At 31.2% G+C, this 23,994-nt stretch overlaps 2 protein-coding genes across 7 annotated transcripts in view; one reads left to right on the forward strand and one right to left on the reverse strand.

Moving 5' to 3' along the window:
- Positions 1-2,578: 2,578 nt before the first annotated feature.
- Positions 2,579-17,437, reverse strand: LOC106683886 (zinc finger and BTB domain-containing protein 49). Of its 2 annotated transcripts, none has more exons than XM_014425629.3 (6): positions 17,048-17,437; positions 16,897-16,968; positions 12,562-12,798; positions 12,330-12,380; positions 10,309-10,558; positions 2,579-9,262 (listed from the first exon to the last, which is right to left on the reverse strand). In XM_014425629.3, the coding sequence occupies exons 1-6, from the start codon at positions 17,127-17,129 to the stop codon at positions 9,073-9,075; spliced, it is 882 nt and encodes a 293-aa protein (XP_014281115.1). In that variant the 5' UTR covers positions 17,130-17,437; the 3' UTR covers positions 2,579-9,072. The 2 variants fall into 2 exon arrangements, with proteins under 2 accessions (XP_014281115.1, XP_014281113.1); XM_014425627.3 differs by having other exon boundaries at positions 2,580-9,262; positions 10,309-10,564; positions 17,048-17,426.
- A 335-nt stretch (positions 17,438-17,772) lies between these two features.
- Positions 17,773-23,994, forward strand: part of mle (maleless) — a 45,063-nt gene continuing 38,841 nt past the window's right edge. For 3 of the 5 annotated variants that reach the window (XM_014425624.3, XM_014425622.3, XM_014425623.3), the window contains exons 1-3: positions 17,775-18,050; positions 18,129-18,298; positions 23,345-23,527. In XM_014425624.3, coding sequence (XP_014281110.1) covers positions 17,972-18,050; positions 18,129-18,298; positions 23,345-23,527 — 432 coding nt within the window. In that variant the 5' untranslated portion in view covers positions 17,775-17,971. Of the gene's footprint in view, positions 18,051-18,128; positions 18,299-23,344; positions 23,528-23,994 lie in introns of all 5 variants that reach the window. The other 2 variants (XR_001343612.3, XM_014425625.3) reach the window with 1 other exon arrangement.

Genomic DNA, 23,994 nt, shown 5'->3' on the forward strand with positions numbered 1-23,994 from the left:
AATACTAGCTCTCCCGAGAATGTACATCCAAGATATTTGATGGTGTCCTCGGCTTTTGCGTTTGGATGACCTCTGTATTCTCAAGGGAAAGCCTTGTTGACCGCAGCTCTCCTTTGTCCAACACGATACCCACACTTTTCTTTGCGGTAATTACCAAACCAATCTCCGCGAGCAGCCTCTCGACACCATTTATTATTCTTTCTGCAGAACCCCTGTCGCGCGCCGTTACAGCCTGATCGCCCGCAAACCCTGTGAGAACCACGCTCTCTTGGTCACTTTTCAGGTCATATCTAAACTTATTGGCAAACTCCTGATCACAGAGCTCGCGGTACAAATGATCGATTGCTAGGTTGAACAGCGAAGGCGACAAGGGCCCTCCCTGAGGCACCCCCCGCAAGACACTGATCTGGCTAGTCCTGTGTGTTCCAATCTTTATCTTATTTGTGGTTAGGAGAGCCGCAATCACATTTGTAAGGTCGGATGACACACCTCTTGCCTCCAGCGAGCTCACTATGTGCCCATGACCAACGTTGTCAAAAGTGCCAACGACGTCCAGAAAAACCACCGCGCAATCTTTTTTCCTATTTTTGGCATCTTTTTTGATCGTGTCGATGATTCTAGCGCTTACATGTGTTCCCGGCAGACCCTTGATGAAGCCCCTTTGACTTTTGCTAAAGGTGACCTGTTTTCTCAGTTCAATATCTAGAACCTTTTTGATGATTCGGCGCACAATCGAATATATCGTTATTGGCCTCCAGGATTTGGATAACAAAATAAAGTAATCAAAATAATAAGTAACAAAACAGAAATCGATAAGATTTGAATATTATAGGTATGGGAAAATGAATGAGGATAGAGCATACATGGAAAAAGAGAATGAGGAAAGCATACATTAAACTTATGGACTAGGTAAAAGATATAAACAAAGATGAGAAAATCAAGGATAGGGATCCCCTTTAAGCTGTTATGTGGAGTGTGAAAAGTGAACTGAAAACCATTGGAAAACTTGGACATGGGTATTTTTATATTTTTTAAGAAGTAAATATAAATAGAAAATAATATTTAAGCAAGAATACAAAATTAAGGGTTAAGACATCTGGTTAAACTTATTAATTTAAGTAATGCTATTCTAATGAACTGAAAATATAAATCATTTCCATATAATTCTATGAAATAATTTATGTGTAATATTTTATTTTTTCATATTCTGTCATGTAATTTCTGCAATATATTTTAGACATATTTTTATGTCTATAGAGATGGTGGGAGCATAAGAATTCGTATTATAATTTCAAATTAATACTTATTTAGAATTAATAGGTAGTTTCCTTTTAAAATTGATTATTGCGTATTAAAATGCATTTCATAACTAAATAGTATTTTTAATCCATATAACATAACTAAAGTTTTTATATAATTTTAAATGGCAAAATAAATTTTGTAAATTAAAAATTTGAATTAGTCAAGGTCACAGTTTGTAAGAAGTCTAATACTGACCTGAAAGAAACAACTGACAATAGCATTGAGTGTACATTGACCATAAACACATAAAACTTTAAAACATTCCTTTATAAAAGTAAACAGTGGGAAGGTTTTATAATGTTTAAAATAGCGAATTTATTTAAAGAAAGATTCAATTGTTAATTGATCAAGGTGCTCGAGATGGTACTGAATCTGGCACTTCCAAGGAAATCTTCAGTGTTGCTGAAACTTTTAAGCTAGTAAGCTGTTAGTCGATGTACCAATTTTAGAATACGGAAGGCTATCCTGAATTTTGTTTTATAACAAAATATATTCTAATATCAGTTTCTATGACTAATATGTGCTCTATATAAAGAAAAAGTGTAACCCTAGGCTAAAATAAACCTCAGTCAAAAAAATAACATTAATTTAACCATATTCAAAATATTTATAATTGGGTAAGTAGTTAATACAGATATAAATGTGTATCCTTTCATTTATATTGATTTTATTATGTTTTCATTAAATTTGAATTTGTTTATTTATATTGATTTGTGTTCAATATTAAGAAATGGTACACAATCACACCTAATTATTTTTCTATTTGAATACCTTCAGAAATTTCTGAAAATATAAGGTATAAGATTTTGAAAATGACATAATTTTGTTAAAAATTCAATTTTATAAATTTTGTATTCTCTAGTTTTAAGTTTAATTTCTATGTTATGTTTTTTCACTAACAAAATGAAAAAATATATAACATATACATTAAACTATAAAATAAATTGAGTGCCTATTTAAATTTCCGTTCATAAGCACTCAATTTCACTAACATTTCATTATTAATAAAATATAATATCAAAAACAATAGGTAAGAACAAATTATTTCTTGGCTTCTGGTTAGAAAATATAATAAAATATATTCTTCATTTCTTTTATGACTGTTTCTTGCTTAGATTATATCTGATAAATAAAATATTAAAGTCATATTATAACTAATGAGTGTTACAATCTCAGGTATATCCAAACATTTTCTCCTTAAAACACTGTAATTATATGGTTTTAATTTTAGAAGTTTAAAATTGGGAAAAATAAAATTGGAATAAAAAAGGAAAACATTTTATTTTTTAACAGTAACAAAAATATAATGAAATACTATAATACAACATTTTTTAGAGGGTAATTGCTTATGTAATCAATTAGCTATTAGGATAGAAGGAATTAAGTTAACAATAAATTAGTAATTTTTTTTTATAGAAGGCAATCACATATAAAACATTTATAATTACATGTGATAATAAATTACAGCTTCGTGTTGAGGTAGCTTTGATGAAAATATATTAAAACAAACTGTCCACCAACACGCACAAATTTATAAACTCATTTTTATCACTATGTATTCATTAATCGTACAAACATACATAGACAATATATTAACATTTTACAATTTAAATATCACACAGGAAATTTGTTATTAAATGAAACCAAAATACAATTTCCAGTTAACAGGAATTTACATAAATATACATAGAAAGTTTTCTAGTGCGCACTTACTATAAACTATGTATTTACAAATTTTATGGTGCATGTATGTCAGTGTAAATATTTATGAACACACATTCACCTAAATGACTATTTATTTAAATTGGTAATTTCTTGTTTACGGTAATATTAAGTGCATGTTAAAAGGACTTTTAAAAAATCAACATTTAACACCTAATAATTCAAACTTCATTTAATTACTGTATTTACAATTTCCTAATTAAATATTAATGCAATGGAACTATAAATGACAATTTAAATTATAACAAAAATTTATTTTAGTAATGCAGGATAAACAAAAAAAAAAAAGAAACAACTAACAGAATATACTAAGAAGCTCTAACAATATCAAAGGTTTAGGCCATTTATTAAATTCATTCTTTCCTCCAGCATTTATTAAACAGGGAACTCACAGTTGACAAAAGACCACAGGTAACTTAAGTTGATTAAAGCCAGTCTCAAACAAAACAATACACTACGCCTTATCATTCTTCAGTGAAGTTAACATAAGAAATAAAGTTTAAATGCATTAATATAAGTTGTTATAAATAAACATATAAAGGGAAATAAATAGACAAACTAAATCTTAAGCCAGATAAATAATTAAATATGGATTTACAGCTGCGAGTTAGCCAAAAATATTCATTGTATTCTGGTAATATTTTTGAAACATGTACATTTAAAACTAAAACCCAATTTTTTTTTATGTTAGATATGCCAATATTCAAGCAAAGTAGTGATGTGACACAACTCTTAATCTTAGCCAAGAGTTTAAGAATAAAGTGATATTTTTAATTTTTTTTTTTCCGAAAGAATTTAACAATACAATCATGAGTAATTTTAAAGTAGTTATGTTACAAAATGAATGGACAATAGTTAATTAATTAATTTTTGGACACTTAGAAAATTGTATACTTAAGAAATTTATTTTTACTACTTAAAAGGTATAATATAGGAAATCTTTTCAAGCACCGTCAGTAAACAGCAGGTTCCTATGATACTGAACTCTCCAACTTAAAATTAAAGATGTTGCGGTGAAAAATAACTTCCTTTAGAATATTATCAATACTACTTTTCTGAAATTTTGTCTTTATAGTTACATGATTAAAAAGTCTTACCAGTGGTATAGATATTTTAAAGGAAGTTTTTTCTTTCCACCTGAATATATAAAGAATAAACAACTTCCTAGAAAATAAGCAGGAATTAAAATTTAATGAAACAAAAACGCACATTCAAATCATGAGGACACAACTCGATTCCAATTCCTTGCTTGTTTTATTGGCAGGAAATCCTAAATTTTTGGATGGATAATTAAACTTATATATGTTTCATTAACAATTTGACCACAGGGGCTTCCCTGGAAAATCCCTTAAAAGCACATTTTTTTCATATTTTCTTTTAATTTAAAGAAGCATTATATAATGTATAAAATGTAATATTTAGCCAAATAGAGATTAAATACCAGTTTTTAACAATTACGGCTATTGTAATCACCTGTGTATGTCACTCAATCTATGTATGCTATCAACTGATATGTGAATGTTTTGCATTTTTCTTTTTACTGAATTACTGAATAAGGAATCTCAAATGTTATTTTATATCACCACATTTTCTATAAAATATTTAGAGAGCATAAAATAACCCAAAACAATGTAAAAAAATATTCTTTTTAGTAAAAAAAAATTCTTCTAAACATGTAAAAAAGGTTATTGAAAGTGTTAAATAAAAGAATACATAAATTTATATACTTCAAAACATAAATTCTATAATAAAAAAAAATTGAAGGAATGTAAAAATCCTTTAAAGACGGCACACTCCAGAAACATCGTAGCTGGTGGAAACTAGGATAGTACTAAACATGGTTCAGGATAATCCAAGGGAAAGAGAGGCGCTATAGCTCTACTCACCACCCTGAAGGCAACTTAGATAAGTGACCTCCCTTGAAATAATTTGTTGTCAACCGTGGTCAAATTAATTAACAGACAACCCATATGTTATAGTTAATGTTTTGATTAAGTTGTAGTTGATTTCCATGGTTAATACCAGCTCAAAGCGACCTTCAATGCCAAGTTCATTGTTTTCCATCAATGCTGTACCACAACAAACCTATCTCCTAGTTTTGAGGTTTTCACTTCAAGACTGTTGTATTCAAAAGATTTAGATGCCATTTTCAATAGCAGTAGGTTCATTAATATACTTACACATAATTCATTCAATAAATATTATTTAAACTGTTTTTTTTAGCGGAGATAGATAGAAAAGGCATGATATTAAAAACAAGTAAAAGCAAAGTCATACAAATTGGACGAGGACCTGAAGAAATGCAGATTACTTGCAGAGAAGAAATTGTTGAGGCAGCAGAAAATTACACGGACCTAGGTACAGTTATTAACAGAAATGGTAAAATTCAACAAAAAATATCTAATAGGATACATTTATTAACAAATCTGCAATACTGTTGTTAGTAAACGTGAAGTTGAGAAAAAAGTAAAACTTCACATTTTTAATGCTATTTACTTTCCTACCCTACTATAAAGAAGTGAGAGCTGGGTCCTCGACAAATTGAGGAACAGAATCAATGTCTCAGAAATGAAAAACCTCAGAAGAGTAGTCGGCCGAACACGAAGGGACCACTTCAGAAACACCAGAATAAAAGAGGACCTAGGAGTGAAACCACTTACTGAAATTCTAGAAAACAGGCAGCCAAAGTCGTTCGGACTTACATGCCGAATGGATGAAGACTGTGGACCGTGAAAATTGTTCAAAGATAGACCAACTGGCAAAAGACCAAGAGGAAGGCCAAGGATGTCATGGCTGGATAATGTGTCTAGATTAGGAGAGAAAGGAGGAAAGCTGTTGGATTACATGAGGGTATTGGCAAGGGAACGGGACAGATGAAAAGCTTGTATAGAGGCACCTCCACACTGAGAGACACTAAAGAAGAAGAAAAAGAAGAACTGTTTTTTATAATAGCGAGTATTCAGGAAAAAAATATATATTTGTACTTCAACAGACATTTTAAACAAAGGAAAAACCAACTCAAAAACTGTAAATCCATTTGTAATTGAAAGGTTAAGTAAAAAAATATAAGTAAAGTTTCAGGTTACTGAATGAAAGTTCAAAGTAGTTTTCAGAACTATAACACTGTCATGTAGCGCATTTTTATTATCTAAATAGAAAAATTAAAAACATTGCTCAACCCCAATAAATTTTATTTTATTTCTTTTGTAAACAACATATTTCAACTTTCATAAATATCTATTAATTCTGTTGATAACAACAAAGTAACTGAAATGTTTATTTCAGAAAGGCCATAAGCCCCAAAATATTTTTCTAGATAAAACAGTCTTAACAAAATTTAAATGCTTGAAAATTCAAAAAATCACATAAGATAAAATTGTTCAAATTGTAATATAAATTTGCTCTAACTTCAGGGAAATGATTTTGCAAAAAATACACACATATCGGCAATTTCGGACTTGGACATTTCTAAAATAAAGAATTCAATTATCAGTCCAAACTTTTCAATAAAAATTTTACAATGTGAAACAAAGTATTTTTCTTAATATATTTATTTTTGGTTAAAAACTTTGGATTTTCCTTTTTTTTTTTTTTTATTATAAATGGTCCCACAAATTTTTAATGGTTTTATTGAAAAAAAAAAGTCAATTTAAGAGATAAAGCTAAAAAAATTTAAAATATATATATTACACAAATGACTATATGTGTGAATTATACCATACTGATATACAGTGAAATTGCACCATACCGATATTGAATATAATCCAGAGGAAATATTTGGACCTAAGGCTGAGTTCACATGGAGATTTTATATTAAAGATGCTAGGTTATACAAATATTTGCCAAAAGACATCCCAGCCTGTTGTCATTCGGCCTTCTACAGGGACAAAATTTTTGTGTTTTAAGAAAACATGAGTGAACTTGGCTAAACATTTTATATCATGAATTTTTTATGGCAGTATTTAATGTTCTACATCCATTTTATTAAAAAAGGAGCAGCTAAACTTTTCCACATTAGTAAGCCTATAATAGTTCACCACCGAAGACTTCAATTATCAAAGAAGAGAAGAACATCGTGGAAACTGGAAGAACGTAGCACATCAGAAAAAAACAAAAATTGAATCATCAAATACTACAATCTTTAGTAGTGGTGGTTAAGTCTTTATCTTTCATCCATTTTATTTATAAAATTCCAATTGTTTAATAATTAAATTATTAAACTTTTTTTGTATTGTTTTGTTAACTTTCCTAAGTTTTATAGTGCATCTTTTTGTGTTCTGCTTTGTGTTCAAATGTCTATTTTAATTCAATACTTTAATATTAACGCTTACATCAAAATTCATAAAATTTTATACAGATAATATGGCTAGTTAAACCATGGGATCTTTTAGATACATAAATACATAACCCTCCCATAAGGCTTACTATGGAAAGAAAAAAAATCCATTATATTTTAAACCAGCATATCCCTTCACAGCTAAGCCCTCTCTCATAAATTAAGAACTTGAAAAATTAGAACAAAAATTCATTAGCTTTCCCAGAAGTGGTTACAAACACAAAATGGGCTGTCCTTTTATATAATAGTATAATTAATAGATTTTGCACCGAACATTCACTAATGTTCACTATGGCCGAATATTTTAAAGCGAAGTAAAACCTAAAAGTTGCCATGTATGAATTGATGCTAGGCTAAGCAGTGTCACTTCTCCCTCCCTAATACCTAAATTCTCCAGGAGATGGAACACCTGAGGGATGCTTTTTCACTCTTTCATGACGATCCAATACAAATATTGTTATCTAAACGGCTCTCGACAACATTACATCTGCCTTTACAACATTACATCAGCATCCTTATTACCAATCTCCTTCATGTGAATCCAGCCTAAGAGTTCAAGTAAGGAAGAGATGATATAAAAAAAAATTGCTATTATTTACAAAATTATTCGTAAGGGAAAAAAATTATATAATTCATTTAGATAACTTCAAAGATTATTAATTTTATCCTATGAATATATATATAATCTACCTCGAAAGAAATTAGAGAAATAGGCGATAACAGCAAATGTTTTTAAAGTATAAATAAATTGAGTGAGATTTCAGAAATTATTTTTAATCAACTTATTTGAAATAGTTGAGGAAATAAAATACCATATCTTGATCCAAAGCATTAATTTGTTATTTTTAAAAGTCAACTTATAACATTTATTCATTTGGCCCTTAAAACCTTAAATAAACAATCAAAATTCAAAAACAGTAGAGAAATTTTAAATATATGACATTTTAATTTAGAAAAAAATATTAGTAACAAAGTTATAAAACTCATACATTTCAATCTTTAATTCAAACCACAACCTTTTAAGATTTAAAATTACATTAATTTTTTTTAATACAAAAAATATTGATTTAATATTGATTAATAAAACCTGTATAGTGAGAATATCAATGGTTATGTAAAACAATGAAAAATATGAAACCCTGATTTCCCTTCACTCTCTTTTTAGTAAAAAAAAATAAAATAAGAACTCAACAAATTTAACATTTGATAATGGATTTATTTAGAACATTAATAAAACTATATATTATTGCTCTCTAACAATTAATTAGAATTATAAAAATTTTAACGACAATTATTATTAACTAAAATATAACTCTTCTAAACATCTATATAAAGGTAACTGCCATTTCTTATTATAAAATAAATACAATTAAAACTCTTCTCATAAAACGATCTAACAACATATATAATATTTTTCTCTCTTTCACATGATCCCATCTAAACAGCCTAAGTAACATATCAAAACATTCTATCATAAACTAAAAATGCCAACAAAATTACAAAACTGGAATGATAAATACCATTCTAAGAATGAAATTAACAAATGTTCTGATTTAAAAAAAAATAATATTAATATGAAACAATTCATGTGATGAAATATTTTTTAAGGCTTTTACTTACATAAGTACTATATTTTAAACAAAATATAAAAAATTATAACAAGAAATTTCTAGGTTTCAGACTAAAGAAAGTTTCATTTGCTTAAAAATTACCTAAGGAAGAAAATGTTTATTTTTTACATGCCTCCTAAGCTGAATCCTAGTAGCACATTTATGTCCACAAAGGTCGCATGGGTATTCCTTATTAAGTGAATGTGTAGCGAGGTGTTCTTTCACAGAACTTCTACGAGAAGCTCGGTAGGGGCAGAGAGGGCATGAATATGGGCGTTCACCAGTATGGCACCTTAAAAAGTAAATAATATATAAGAAATACTAATATATAAAATAAGTTTCAGGTATCCCGTGAATGAAATTAGAATTAGAATCCTAAATTGTAAATGACTTATTTGGGCAGTGCTTATTTATTTTCAACCTTTTCCAAATAATGCTAATAATGAACAATCCAGGAAAATTTGATTAGGAAAGGACATTAGTTGGGAATTTACCAATGGTTAGTCTCTGGAGAAAAATGGAAAAGCTCAATTAGTATCAAATTTTAGAATCAACAAAAAAATAATTAAGTTAATAATTGATACAAATTTGAAACATATTTGCAAATATACAAAAATAAACAAATATGTATTTACAATCTTAAATTTTTATTCAATCTAGAACTGTGCCTATTGATGATTTAAAGATCTTATTGATCCAGCCATCCTTAAGTTTTTTTAAGATCTTTAATTTATTTATTAATTTTATGACTCTGTTTAATTTTTTTTAAATGTTTTATTTTCATTACAACTGAACTATTATTTATATTTATGTTTAAGCTATTTTATTTTATTATGATGAACTGTGAAACAACAGATAAAGAATCCTTAACCTTTAAGGGCAGACAATATGGCAAAAATGTCCACCCGCCTTATTTTATGATGGTTTCTATAGTACCACTACAAATAATATTAATATGCTTGAAGGTTACTAATGGAGAGTAATAATTAAGTTAATATTATACTTCATTAGATTATTAGAAAATAAATATAGTGTTAACTTTATTTTGAGTAGAAAGAGTAAAATATAATTACAGTCAACCATTAACTTGTGGCTTTTTTTTTTTTTACAAATTCTGACAAATAATTTTGGTACCTACATAAAGGATTAGGTAGCTCACATTATTTTGTAGACTTTAAAAGTAACAAGTAAATTTTTGAAGACTTTCATGAATGCCAAGATAATCAAAACCTAAACAGTTTCAGGATTGACCCATGTAATAATCATTTTAAAATGTTAAAACAATCTATTAATGAACAAAATTCTATAAAAAGTTGAGATTATTTGTTTTTCCTTTACCTCATATGTTTCGCTACATCCCCGGCAAGAAAAGCTCTATAAGGACAAAGAGGACAAAAGTGCTTTTTGGCGCCAGAATGCGTCAGCTTGTGCCGATTGAGTGTACAGGACTCAGCTGCTCGATAGGGGCACAAAGGACAGGCGTACGGTCGTTCTCCTGTGTGACGTCTTTTATGGGCCCGGAAATGTGATGAAACATCAGTCGAGTAGTTACAGTCACTGCAACGAAACTTCTTTTGCTTTGGTGTATCTGTAACTATGATTATAGACATAAACATGAAAAAAAAATCATTAATACTAATGTGTTTAATTAATATATACTATAATATTTGCATCTTACTTTCGGTTCAGTAACACCTCAATTATCCAGACCATCAGGATTTAAAGCTAAACCCAATTTTTTCTTTTATATAATCTTATACATAATATAACCCATACTCTCACCTCTTAAATAACGCCTCATAATATAACCCATACTTTATTGCACAGATATTTGGTTTTATTGTCTTGATGAAAAATATACTCCTTAAACCAGCAATAAATCAGTTTAAAATCTTTCCTTAGTTCCCTTCCTTACTATCCTTCACTAGACCTCAACAACATTTAGTTCCAAAGCACCATATCGAACTAGGGGGTCACCTTTGATCAATGCCTAACATGCAGTAGCCATATGTCTTAAATAACCCCAAAAAAATCTGAATTCTTAAAGAGCTCCTAAGATTCTATGATACATCTCTCCAAAGTATCCATTGTCTTCTAGAATTCTCCCCACTTTGGCTATGGTTGTGTGAGCATGAGATGGGACTGAAAAGATTAATGAACTGCTTCATAAGATTCATAATTGGTACCCCTAAACGTTCTCATATCTCTCGCTGTTATTCTGAGCAAAGTTGGCTTTTCCCAATATCCAAAGACAATACTTTCTTGTTATATTTCTCGTTGAATATTTATATTCCTCTTGAAGCCAAAAAATCTTCCAATATAATTGACCATCTCACCCTTCATTTATTCATCCACCTGCTACGTACGAGATCTCAACAAAATACGACATATCAACCAACAGATTTGTACATCCTTTTCCCATAGAACAAGTTCCCTTGAAAAATAATTCATCATTCGAGTTACCTCATTTGGGAATTTCTTACACATATTCATTCATAAAACCACCTTAACTTTAGTTAAACATAAATTATATATATCCCCATCTCCTCCTAATCAATCTGCTGCATACTTTTAAATATTAAATACCCAAAAATACTAGCTTGACTAGATCTGTACTTTATTATTATTATTTTTTTTTTTTTTTATCAATTTTTAATTTCATTTAAGTAATTTTGTTAAACTTAACATAATGTATCCTGACAAATGCTACTCTTTTTGTAAGAGTTCACTTGGTTCACTAAAATTGTTATTCTTAGGGAATCAAGTGTCCCAGAATAAAGATTGATCTTTCATTTCAATAAACACAATTTAAATCAGGTCTTTCTGGTCGCAGCAATCTCTCACATCAACTTAGTATAAACACAAAACATAACTTAAGGTGTAACATTCTAACTTTTGCATACTCAAATCAAAATGTTTTTAATAGTTTAGGGGAATAAGGAGGTCTTATTTAGCAATATTACTTATAAAAATCTTTAGTCTTGGTTGGTAAGTCCTCCATCCTCCTTATTCACCAGATTTAGCCACATCAGATTACCACCTTTTTCAATGGATAGGTCATTTTTTAAAAGAGAAGAATTTCAAAACACATGAAGAAATACAAGTCAAAACAATTCAAGTTTGTCTGCATCTATGATAGAAAAAATGCCTGAATGTTGTTCGAAGGTAGGGAAACACCATGGAGAATACTTTGTGGATTAAATGTATTACATAATGTAAATACACTGAAATTTGGGCAATGTTTTTTTAGAACCTAAAACATCCTTATTCCTACCCTTCTTTAACTAGGTTAATAGAGGTTTTACTGATGAAATATAATGACACAAATAAAAAAAAAAATCATTTCTATAATCACTTACCAGTACTTGCACCAGTTGTATCTGGCTGGACAGGAGTAGATTCTGGCTCTTCTGTAAAATAATTTTCATTCAGATGCTTTAACTATACTGCAATTAATTATCATCATTATTACTTCACCATATCTGTATAAATGAAATTAAATTTTTTCAACGGAACGATTTTCACATTAATTTAATATTTGTAAAAAAGAATTAATAACAGTACAACAAAAAGTAATTTCTTATTCAATACCTTTGCAAACAGTAGCTTCACAAAAAGCAGCAGGTAACATATCAGTCGTATATTCTGATTCATCCTCAATAGATGTCTTATTATCTTCTTCAAAAGACTTGTCGCATTCATCGTCTAATGATCCTGAATAATCATCATCCAATGAGCTTATATGATTTTCTTGCAAAGAGCTCACATAATTTCGAGGCCGGTCAACATCAATGTCGCGGACATTGTTATTGATCAAGTGATTGTTTCCTGAAATCATACAATCAATAACATAACACATTTTATAAAGGTATCTTATATTTAATAAGTAACATATAATAAACACAAACAAAATTTAAGCAAAATAAGATATAGATAAAGATGAACTTATTCATTTGACAATTGTGCTTCTGAATATGTGACTGACCTAGTTATAATTATCTTCATTATGTCAACACAATTCACAAACCCAAAAATTCTAATTAAATGATCCTCAAAAAAATTTAATTATATTATAAATAGATAAATGACTAAATGTGAATCTGGAGATGACAATTAAGAAATAGTTTCAACTACTTATCAATAGCCAATGTACTGACCCATATTCAAGGAAGAACTATAGATTATAATGAATCACTTAAAGAGATCAAGTTCCAACCATCTACTGGCAAACCAATGAACTAGTAGGGGTACTGTACCCAAGAGTTATTCAAACTCCACAGTGAGAACAACAGCATTTTTGCTTAAGGTAATAAATTTAGTATGATTGACTAATTCAACACCCCACCCAGGCAGAGGAGTAGAGGCTAAGCTGAGAGAGAAGATAAGGAACAGGAAGAACAAGCTCCACAGAAACCTTCAATAGTCTACTATTCATTTTCAGCAAGTAAAATTACAATATTTATTACTAGTCCATGTTATCCCATTAAAAATCAATAGACAATAGACAAAATCAATCTTTGTTAAAAATACTTAACCAACCAAGCCACATTATACTCCCTTTCATCCTAAACCCCATATAATCAATTTTTTTTTATTAATAAATCAAGAATAGAGGTTTCCTTATCTTTTTAACCATGAACAATTTATTTTTAGTCCATTATAAATACAGTCCACATCATTCTTACCAGCAATACAAATTAACTATAATTAATTCTAGTAATATCCTTCTATATGCTATACCTCAATCAACCCAGGGAATATCAGAATTAAACAATTCACAATGCAGGTCTTAGTTAGGGTTAGAATAAAAAGATACAGTAAGAGTACAAACATGACATGCAAATATTAAGACTAACCATATGAAAAATTAACATTTTTGATTAATGTTTAAAGCTAAATTCTTTAAACTGAAATCTTTATACACCTTATATCTGTTTTATTAACATATCATTTTTATAATTTTACATTAGCTTCACCTACTCTGTACCTTTTTACTTCAGCCCTAATGAAGATTGTATTGTATTGCACTGTATTGCAGGTTGAAACATTACCCATTAAGTTAACAAGAAGTTAAAACTATCCCTTGATCATTTTTCTTGACCATAACCTGGACCATTTCTTTCTAAAAGAATTGAAATTTGAAAAAAAAAAAATTACTTTTTCATTCAAATCTCTCAATGTTTCAAATATAATTGACATTACTTCACAAGTACTCTGCATGAATTACAGACATTTAATGTCTGTTTAACCTATCACTTTGAACAGCCCTGATGGAGCCCTGCAAATAGGGCGAAACATCAGACATTAAATAGTTAAAAACAATTTGTTCTTTTTTTACCGCAACCCTGACCATCTTCTTATAAATAGAAAGTTTAATTTTATCAAATTTTAAACTGAACCATAGATAAATTCATGAGCAATTAACTGCAATCTAACCTAAATATATAGCATCGATGGTAACACTTAAGAGCTGGGAGGTGCTAAAAGACTCTTGGATACCCTCAGAAATTCATGTAATCAATAATCGGTGTGAGCTTCGAACAAATAATATCTGTATGGAGTATATATGAAGTAGTACCCAATATTTTTATAGTTATATATATTTCAACAATAAATCTTGAATAAATTATTAATTAAAATAAGGCTTCAAAGTAAGAAATTATCCCTTTATGGAGAAGTATAGAACTTCAACTTCAATTGTATCTGCCAGAAATATGATTTTTTCTCCTTTTTTAAAAATAACAAAACAAAACAATTTCCGTAAATTTATAATAACTATGTAGACAATAAAATAAAATCACTGAATATTTAAGATATATTTAGAGTTGACCATGGATTAATATGAAGAAAAGATGGTCAGGGTACAGACAGAAATGAAGAATACTAGCAAGTGCTACTTCTTCAATTGTTCCAATATTTTGGCCTAAATTTCAAGCCTTCTTCAGGGCAACAGCTGCTGAAAATACTGCAAAGTGCTAAATACTTTACAGCAGTCAAAATACTTTGCAGTATTTTTAGCAACTGTAGTCCTGCAGGAGACCTGAAATTCAGGCAAAAATGTTGGTAAGATAAATACCACTTATTAATATTTATCACTTTTGACAGCACCTCTTACCAACTTTTTATCATACTAAGTATTTAAAGTTGAAATCAATTAAAATTCAATCATTTTAGATTGATTTTCTTATTGAAGATTTAACACATGGAAAAAAAATATTTCAATTCATATCTGTAAATTAGGGATATAAAGAGATAACTCAAATAGCAGAGAAATTTAACTGTTTCAATAAAATATAATATCTTTTGCTAGCTAATCAAATCATAAAACATGCAGAGAAAACCTTCTAACCTGACTTAAGGTGAAACTTATCAGCAAACAACCAACATTTTACTCCCTAAAATCATTTGAAAACAATTTAAAACAAAGCAATGGTATATTGTACATTCTATTTTGTAACAAACAAAAATTTTAAATGTCAATATTTATGTCACAATAATAGAACACAATGTCATTCAATTAATGATATATATAATTAAATTAAAATATAAAAATTGACACCCCTAAAGGAAATAAAGCCATTATCTTGACCATGTGGGCTGCTTATTGCCCAACCAGGACACACACAATCCAGCATCAACACCAACATGATCAACGACAAGTTGGCCAACTATGTGGTACTATTAAAGCAAGTAGCTACAAACAATAAATACACCCTAATGTGGACATCTGGAAATGGAGGAATTAAAGTACTTTCATGAAGTTGCTCTTAAGAACTTAATAAATACTAAGAAGACATTTTAAAAGTTAAATGTTATTGGCTATTGATACCCACCCAGACATCAGTTTTGTGGTTAGTGATCCAATACAATTTTATAATCATTGAGAGCATGAACACTAAGTTGCTAAGAAGAAAGTCCTCCATTATTTAAAAGGTTGAAATAACACCGCTCTTACATTTACCAAAACAGGTAGACCACTAATTCAACTGACTGTTGCCGACTGGAGATCCTCCACAATTGATTAGTAATCCTAATCTGGATCTATCTACACACGGCCATTAGTGGAACGCCCAAGAAACTGAGACATTCCCTACTGAGACAGAACACTGAGCTATATCAGAGGCCACTTAGGAGGAGCAGTACCTAAAACAACTAGCATTGAATACAGGAATTTACCTAAATAAGATAACCATAATAAATGATGATCAAGTAGCACAACTATTCATATAAAATCTTTCTGTCAGTTCTGAATCCAAGTATATTGACATTAAATTACATCTTGTCTCAGAAGCCAAAAAATCTGGCAACATTGACCTTCAACATCTCAGCACCGAAATAATGGTTGCTGATATACTTACCAAGTTCTAAATCATAGTTCACCACTCTAACTCAATTCATTATATCGAACTTAGTCCTGAAGAGCAAGAAGATATAAGCAATGGTTAGTGGGTATGTAGAAGCCATCAATAATGGCACGTTGACTCATTACAGACCACTTTGGTTTACTTTCTGTACAATAGGTTTCACCTACTCATGTTTGTATTAACAGTTTTTACATATATATTTTATAGAATAAGTTGTTCATCAATGAACTGCTATTAGAACAATTATAAATCCGATCTAACAAATTTCAGAAGATTGGGTTCCCACAATTTCATATAAAATATAATGAAAGAAATACTTAGGGGTAGTATAGGCATCAAATTTCCAGCTTAGTTTAATCATATTATGCCAAACTATTATTTTTTTAATAAAAAAATGAACATGTCAGTGGTAAGATACCTTGGTAAATAAAATACAAATTTATTTGAGTTAGACCATTTTTCCTTTCTTATGAGAACTAAATCCTATCAAGATCTAATTTCAGGTTATTAAAAAACTGAATATTAAGTTTTGACAATTGAGGTGAGAGATAACAATACATACCTGAATTTGTCTTGGGCATAACTGGGAGTATGTCCAGACTCCAGTCAAGACCATCAGATGAATCTCCAATAACTATAAATAAAGTTAAATAAAATTCATTAACATTGTTAATGTTTATCATGAAGCATACACGAATAATATTAAAATTTACCATTTTTCCGGAAATGATCAGTTCCATTTCTATTTGTAATTCTAGTAATTATTAATTCGTCCCTGTACCGAAGTAAATCCATCACTTTCAACAATTTCCTTAGTATTTACATTAGAACTGGCATTACGCTATAGTTTTAAATACACTTAGATCTGAATTAATACAAATCACTCAAAAAATAACACAAAAAACGTGATTTTAAATTAATAAACATGTCTAATAACAAAATTACTTCTACATAACTTCAAACAAGGGTACAAACCAGTGAACGCTGAATGATAAGAAATTATCTTTGCAAAGTAAATACAGATCATATGTTTCTAAATTTCAACATTTTTGCCACTGCCTGTCATTTATTGACAGGACTATAACTTTTAAATTTGTTGAACCACAGAGAAATTTTAGGTACATGCATTTAGTTTTTAAGCATTAAAATTTTAATAAATAAGTACTTAGATTATAAACTGCTGTCAATTAGTTAGCTATAAGCTAGAGTTGAAATATCGAAAGTAAAACATCGACATTTATTTGAGATATTATTTTCATATTAATACTAATGAACGACTTTTGTTGAAGAATTTTACTAATGAAGTAGTAATTCAATATTAATTTTTAAAGAAAGAAATGTTATTGTAATAGTTATGTTTATATAGATGAATTAACATGTGAATGTTATGTTCGGCAAAATATTTCAAACTAATATCGATAGTGATAAATATTGTTGGCGAGATATCGATACAATAACTCCTGTCTGTATACTCAGGTTACGTTTGTTAGGAGCCGGTTGAACTATTACATTGTTTATATGTTGGTTGTTGAATACATTCGTTCTATTGATGATTCACTTAACTGAAATATAACTTAAGCTATATTTCGTTTCGTTCGTTTATTTGATTAATTTAAACTTACAATTTGTTGTTAAGTATGTCGGATCTGAAATCATTTTTTCATCAATGGTGCAATAAAAAAAGTGTTGAACCTACCTTTGATGTGCGCCCAACTGGTATAGTTGCTTCTTATTCTAATAATATTTTCTTTATTGTATTGGTTTGTTGAAGTATAAATTAATGACTATTTGTAGGTCCCAAACATAGGCAAAGATTTTTGTGTGAAGTAAGAGTCCCAGGTTACAATTATGTTGGAGCAGGTAATTCTACAACTAAAAAAGATGCTCAGTTCAATGCAGCTAAAGATTTTGTCCAATATCTGGTTCGACAAAATATTGTTTCATCATCAGAAGTTCCTTTGGAGGTAACACTAATATTTCATGAATACCTAAGTTTAAGGTCCCATAAAATTTCAGATTTTAAATCTTTCTATCAATTGTTAGCTGTATACTATTCAGTATAGTTAATGATCTAGAGCAATAATGAATCAGCATTTGTTTTATACCTATTATTTAAAATTAAAATATTGAGTTATTTATTGAAAATGGTATCATTCAAATAAGCCTTTTTTTAACTCAAAGTTTTAAGTTTATTTTGACTGCCAACCTGACCATCTTTTAAATAATTTATTTTATTGCTGTCAATTTTTAATATATTCAAGTGAAATTATGGTAGTTCTTGGGATAAAGGTGGGTAGTTTGTGTTCTATATGAACAGCTAGTATCAGATGTGAAATGGATTTGGGAATTCTCTCTCCAATTGGAGGTGGAGGAAATAGAAGAAAAGTTAAATTTTTTTTCAGTAACAACTTTTTATGTGATAACAAGCATCATAACTTTTTATGTGATAATAACAAGCCTCATCACTTTTTATCGATGTTTATAAAGGCTATATTTTTTAATGAATAAAATCAGCATTGGGAGTATGATAGTTGAAAAATTATTACTGAAATTCAATCTCACTTTTATGACATTGTGCCTACAAAACAGCCCTACATACCAAACTTCAATTCATTTCAGATTATCAAAATGAACCTAAAAAAGACAAAACCGTTTGATACCTCATCATTAGGAAAAATGGTTAAATCCATTAATAATTCACTTTTGGGATTAAATTATTAAAGCAGATAAATATAACCTCTATGAATATAGCTTTTAAATATACCCAAAAAACTTACAATAGAACAAGGTGCATAATTGTATATGTATGAACACATATAGTATGTATGTTATATAAATATGTACTGTACAATTCTACATTATCGTTACAGCTGTAAAAAAAAATCTGTTATACATTTTTGACTTATTGTTAAAAAAAACCATTATGTATGTAGCTTTTAAACATTGATAACAATTTTACAGCAGAACAAGGTGCATAATTATGTATGCATGAACTTCTAAGTTATTGCTAACATATGTAATATCGGTAACAAACCGAATACAAGCAAAAACCACGTGCTCCGCTATTTCCTTGACAGTCTGACATCCAGAGCATTCTGCAATGTTGTCCAGTTTTGTGGTTTGTTTGGCTCTAAAGCATGTATCTCCAGTCAACAATTGGGTTATGTAAAAATCCACCTCACCATGTTGTCGGCCATATCATGAGCCCGCATCGGGTATTAACCTGTGAATCCACCGCCTAGAATCTGCAGCCTCCCAACGCTGCTGCCACTGGTCGAGGTTATTTTTCGCTCTTCTCTGGAAACGTGTAAGTGTCATCCATAGTGCCTGTTTCTTTCTTCAACAAGGAGTTAGTCCACATGCTATTATGTTAGTTAGGAGTCCACACGCTATCGCGCACACCGCTTCGTAGGAAACAGTTCTTAAAGCACTAACTGTCCTTAAACAAACTCTGCGATAAACTGAAACCATCTGTCTCCTGTATGATTTAGTAACCATCGCTTCTTTCCAAATCGGGGCTGCATATAACATAATGCAGGGGACTACAGTAGCTAGAAACCTTTGGCTACTTTCTCTGGGACCTCCAACATTTGGCATTAGGCCTGACAAAAAGAATACTATTTTAGCAGATTTGGCACTGATATACTCTGTGTGAACATTAAAGTGGAGACGTGCATCGATCATGACTCCTAGGTATTTTAAGCAAGACTGGGAACGAATTTTGTGCCTACCCACTGTAACAGTGGTGGACTCAGTTTACTTCCTGATAGTTACAAGGAGAACCTCGGTCTTGTGATTTGCAAGTTTTAAGCCTACCAAAGAGAGCCAACCTCAGACCGTAGCAACAGCCTGGTTAGCAATAAGGGTAACTACTTCCAAGTACTTCACCGCCACTACAACTGCAACGTCATCTACGAATCCCACAATTGTGGCTCCCTCTGGCATTGTCAATTTGAAGATTGTGTCGTACATGACGTTCCAGAGAAGAGGGCCTAATACCGAGCCCTGTGGGACACCACCAGCCACCTTGTATCTCCTTTGGCTAATGTCTGAAAAATAAAACAACTCTATCTTTAAAGTAGTTGGTAAGAACTCTCATAAGATAGGCTGGCACCGCCATAGACTGTAGGGCATCTATTATACAGGTCCATCTTGCAGTGTTAAAAGCATTCTTAACGTCTAGAGTGATGATTGCTGCATAACACTTAGGCACCTCTTCTCCACCTTGCTCCTGCAATTGCTGTGCAGGCCATCTCGACTACCAATCCAACATCATCTATCGTGGATCGCTCTTTACAAATTCTGTATTGAGCCTGCGAGAGACCACTAACTCCCTCTGTAAACTCTTGTAGCCTGAGGGAAAGTACCCATAGTATCCAATAAGCAAATTGGACGATAGGCTGATGAGTCTTCCATTCTTCCCTTACTCTTTGGAATAAGTACGAGGCGCTGTCTTTTCCCCAGATATAAAAGAGGTCAGTATACGCGCCTTTTCCTCGGCTGACCCTTTCAATTCACACTCATCCTCTAGCATTAAAGTGAATGAAGCGTCATCAAAAGTTTTTGTGCTCCAGCCATTAGTCCTCTATCGACAACTCTTCTTTCTTGTAGGTGTATGCAATCTGATCAATATAGCCTGGTGATCATTGTTTGTATAAAAACTACAAACCTTCCAAGTAGCGATCCGATGCATGCGTCCACTGACAAACGTCAAATCGATGATAGATGATCTTCCTGCTCTTGTGAACGTCGGGTTTGTTCCGGTGTTCATGAGGATCATATCATTTAGTTGTGCGAAAGCTTCCAGGAGAACTTCACCATGTCGATTTGTTATTCTACTTCTCCATTCCGTTGCCCATGTGTTGAAATCACTTCCTATGATAGCTGTATTATGGCAACTAGCCTCTAAGACAATGCGATCCAACAAATTTGCGAAGTCTTTGATTGTGATACTGGGGTAGGCGTAACAGCTAAAGATGTATACATCGCCCATACAAAGCCGGAGTGCGATTCAGTATTCACTTTCTGATTAGCTTGGGAATTACAGGCCTACTAGGGAATAGCAGCTTTACCACTGACCTATCGGATACCTACAAGTTGCCATCCAGATTTGTATATTGTTCGCAGAGAATAGCAACGTCAATATGCTGTTCCTGTACCGTTTGGTAAAGGAGATCCTGAGCAGCTTCGTAATGGTTTAAATTCAACTGGAGTATCCTAATCTATCATGTTGTTGGATTTGCGTTATTGTTTTCAATGCTGAACGGAAAACTGGACACTTACTACTTCTGCTGGAGTGTTCAGCATCTCCATTTCCTGCACACAATGTGCATTGAGGTTTCTGGTCACAATCACCAGCTTTGTGATCTGCTTTACCACAGTTTGAACATAGGGAGGTCCTATCCTTTCCAACACAATTCCAAGCTATGTGTCCATATTCCCAGCAATGCAAACACTTTAGAACTCTTGAGTTTCTCATGTATATAATTAACAACCAGTCCTATTTGGACCTTTCCCATGAGCCTCTCACCTTTCGCAGGACATCTGAGTAGGACTGGCTCTCCGGTATTTTTACAATTACTGCATCAGGCCTATTCTTCCTCGGTGGTCTGACCTCCTTTGTTTTGGGTGTGACCATCTACAATTTCGATAGGGAGGGCAGCTTTTTCCAATTTTTCAAAATATAGTTGGATTTTTCATGCATAACTCCTTATCTTACTGTGGACGTTGTTCTTGGTGCAAATGAAAGAAAGAAGCTGTTTAATGTTGCTACCAAGATTTTCCATCACATCTATATTGTTTAGTCTTGTGGAATTAGATGCTACAATGGCCAAGTCTCCCACCATTGCAGCACTGGTCGTACGCCAGGGAACCCGTTTTCACATTCCTATTGACGCCGCTACTGGGGTTCCGTGCCCCTTCACTATAGCACAATTAACATTATCTTCCATCATTTGTGACTTCAGATTTTTGCATTTTATACCTCCTGCCTGGTTTTGAAACAGCCGCCTCTAACTTGAGGAACAGACCCTGACCAGTACGCCGCCCATTCTAGGTACCGTCGAGCCTGGATTTGAATCTAGTTTTGGTCCACCCCGGGTATTTTATTTCCCCGGTTCCTGCCACATCTGGTGAGAATTCCCCTATCCTCCACCTGCCTGGGGAGGCGCCCGATGGGAGACTAGCTACTCCACATGTGTGTGTGTGAGTGATGAGTGTGCACATGCGTGTGTGTACATACAAATATACCTGGGATCTAACAGGTACCCTGGAAAACTGAATCGAGAGATTTGAATGGAAAGTCCTCAGTACAAATACAGGAGCGTTCTGGGATCAGTGAACTGCTTGCAGAGATTGGTCACTCAATATTTTATATTATGAAGACAAGGAGGTTAAGATTGGCGGGATATGTCACTCGAAACAATCCTTCAGCACCCCTCTACACAACAATGAATGCTTGTATAGTAGGCAACAAAATAGTAACTGATAAATTTGTTGGTTTCATTTCAATCTCATTTATGCAAACATTCCTAAGGATTGGGGGAAAAACATCAAATTAGTTACAACAGCAATAAAGGTTCACTTAAATGAGTTTCTCATTTTTTTTTCAATATAATTTACCAAATAACATTTTCATGTATAAAATTTTCCTATCATCCAACTTTTTTTGGAATACAAATATACAAAGTAATTTCATACAATAATTTCACTTATTTAAAATATTGTATTGTCTAGTAGTAACTGCTTCCATGGATATTAAGCTGTCATGACTGCACAAGTTGGACACTTAACCTTGTACCAGTTTTTTTAAAACAAATTTTTCAGTAAAATTTAAAACAAACTCAGTCTTGTCAATTATCATTAATTTAATAGTAGCTTTGTTTCTTAAAAATTGTTCTTTTCTTATAAATTAAATTTTAAACCTAGTTGAATAATATCAATTATAATTTATGTTAGATGTTTATGTTAAAAATGATATTTTTTCAAGTAACAATTATTTGATTACATAGGCAAAATCAGCGATTGATGGAGCAACAGAAGGTGCTCACCTACTTCAAGCATCAAGGCCTGTTTTCCAGCCAGGAATGGGACCCAATACATTAGGAGAAGCATATGTTCCATTGGGAAGAAATAATGCTTCTGGTGAACCACCTTTCATTGATACTGTTGCGGAACAAAAGCGTGTTCAAGATGTAATTATTATTGTTTTATCATATATATTATTAGTATTAGCTCTGTAACTGGTTTTTATATGGTTATGAACTTCTAGGGCACTCAAATGCTATGAATAGGTTGAACAACAAATGGATTAGGTACCAGCCCACGCTAATTCTAACAATAGCATCTCGAGTGCCATGTGATACTTATCCCATGTTATTAAGATTTTATTTTTATTTTTTTAGTTCTTATCTAGGTTTGGTTTCATATTCAATTCTTATCCTGCTCTTCTATGCCATCCACAAAACAGTTATTTCTAACGAACCAAGTTCATGATTTTTTAGCAAGTCAGGTATGTTAAATATGGAACATTTAGGTTGTACATGTTCCTATTGTACAATAGTGTTATTATTTTAATTAATTATTTCTTAGATCTCTATTAATTAATTCATATTTCTATTAATGTTTTACTGAAGTTTCTTAATTAAATAAAAAATTATAT

This window comes from Halyomorpha halys, unplaced genomic scaffold, assembly GCF_000696795.3.
Source record: "Halyomorpha halys isolate HHAL.00 unplaced genomic scaffold, Hhal_1.1 Scaffold524.1, whole genome shotgun sequence".
Lineage (NCBI taxonomy): Eukaryota > Metazoa > Arthropoda > Insecta > Hemiptera > Pentatomidae > Halyomorpha > Halyomorpha halys.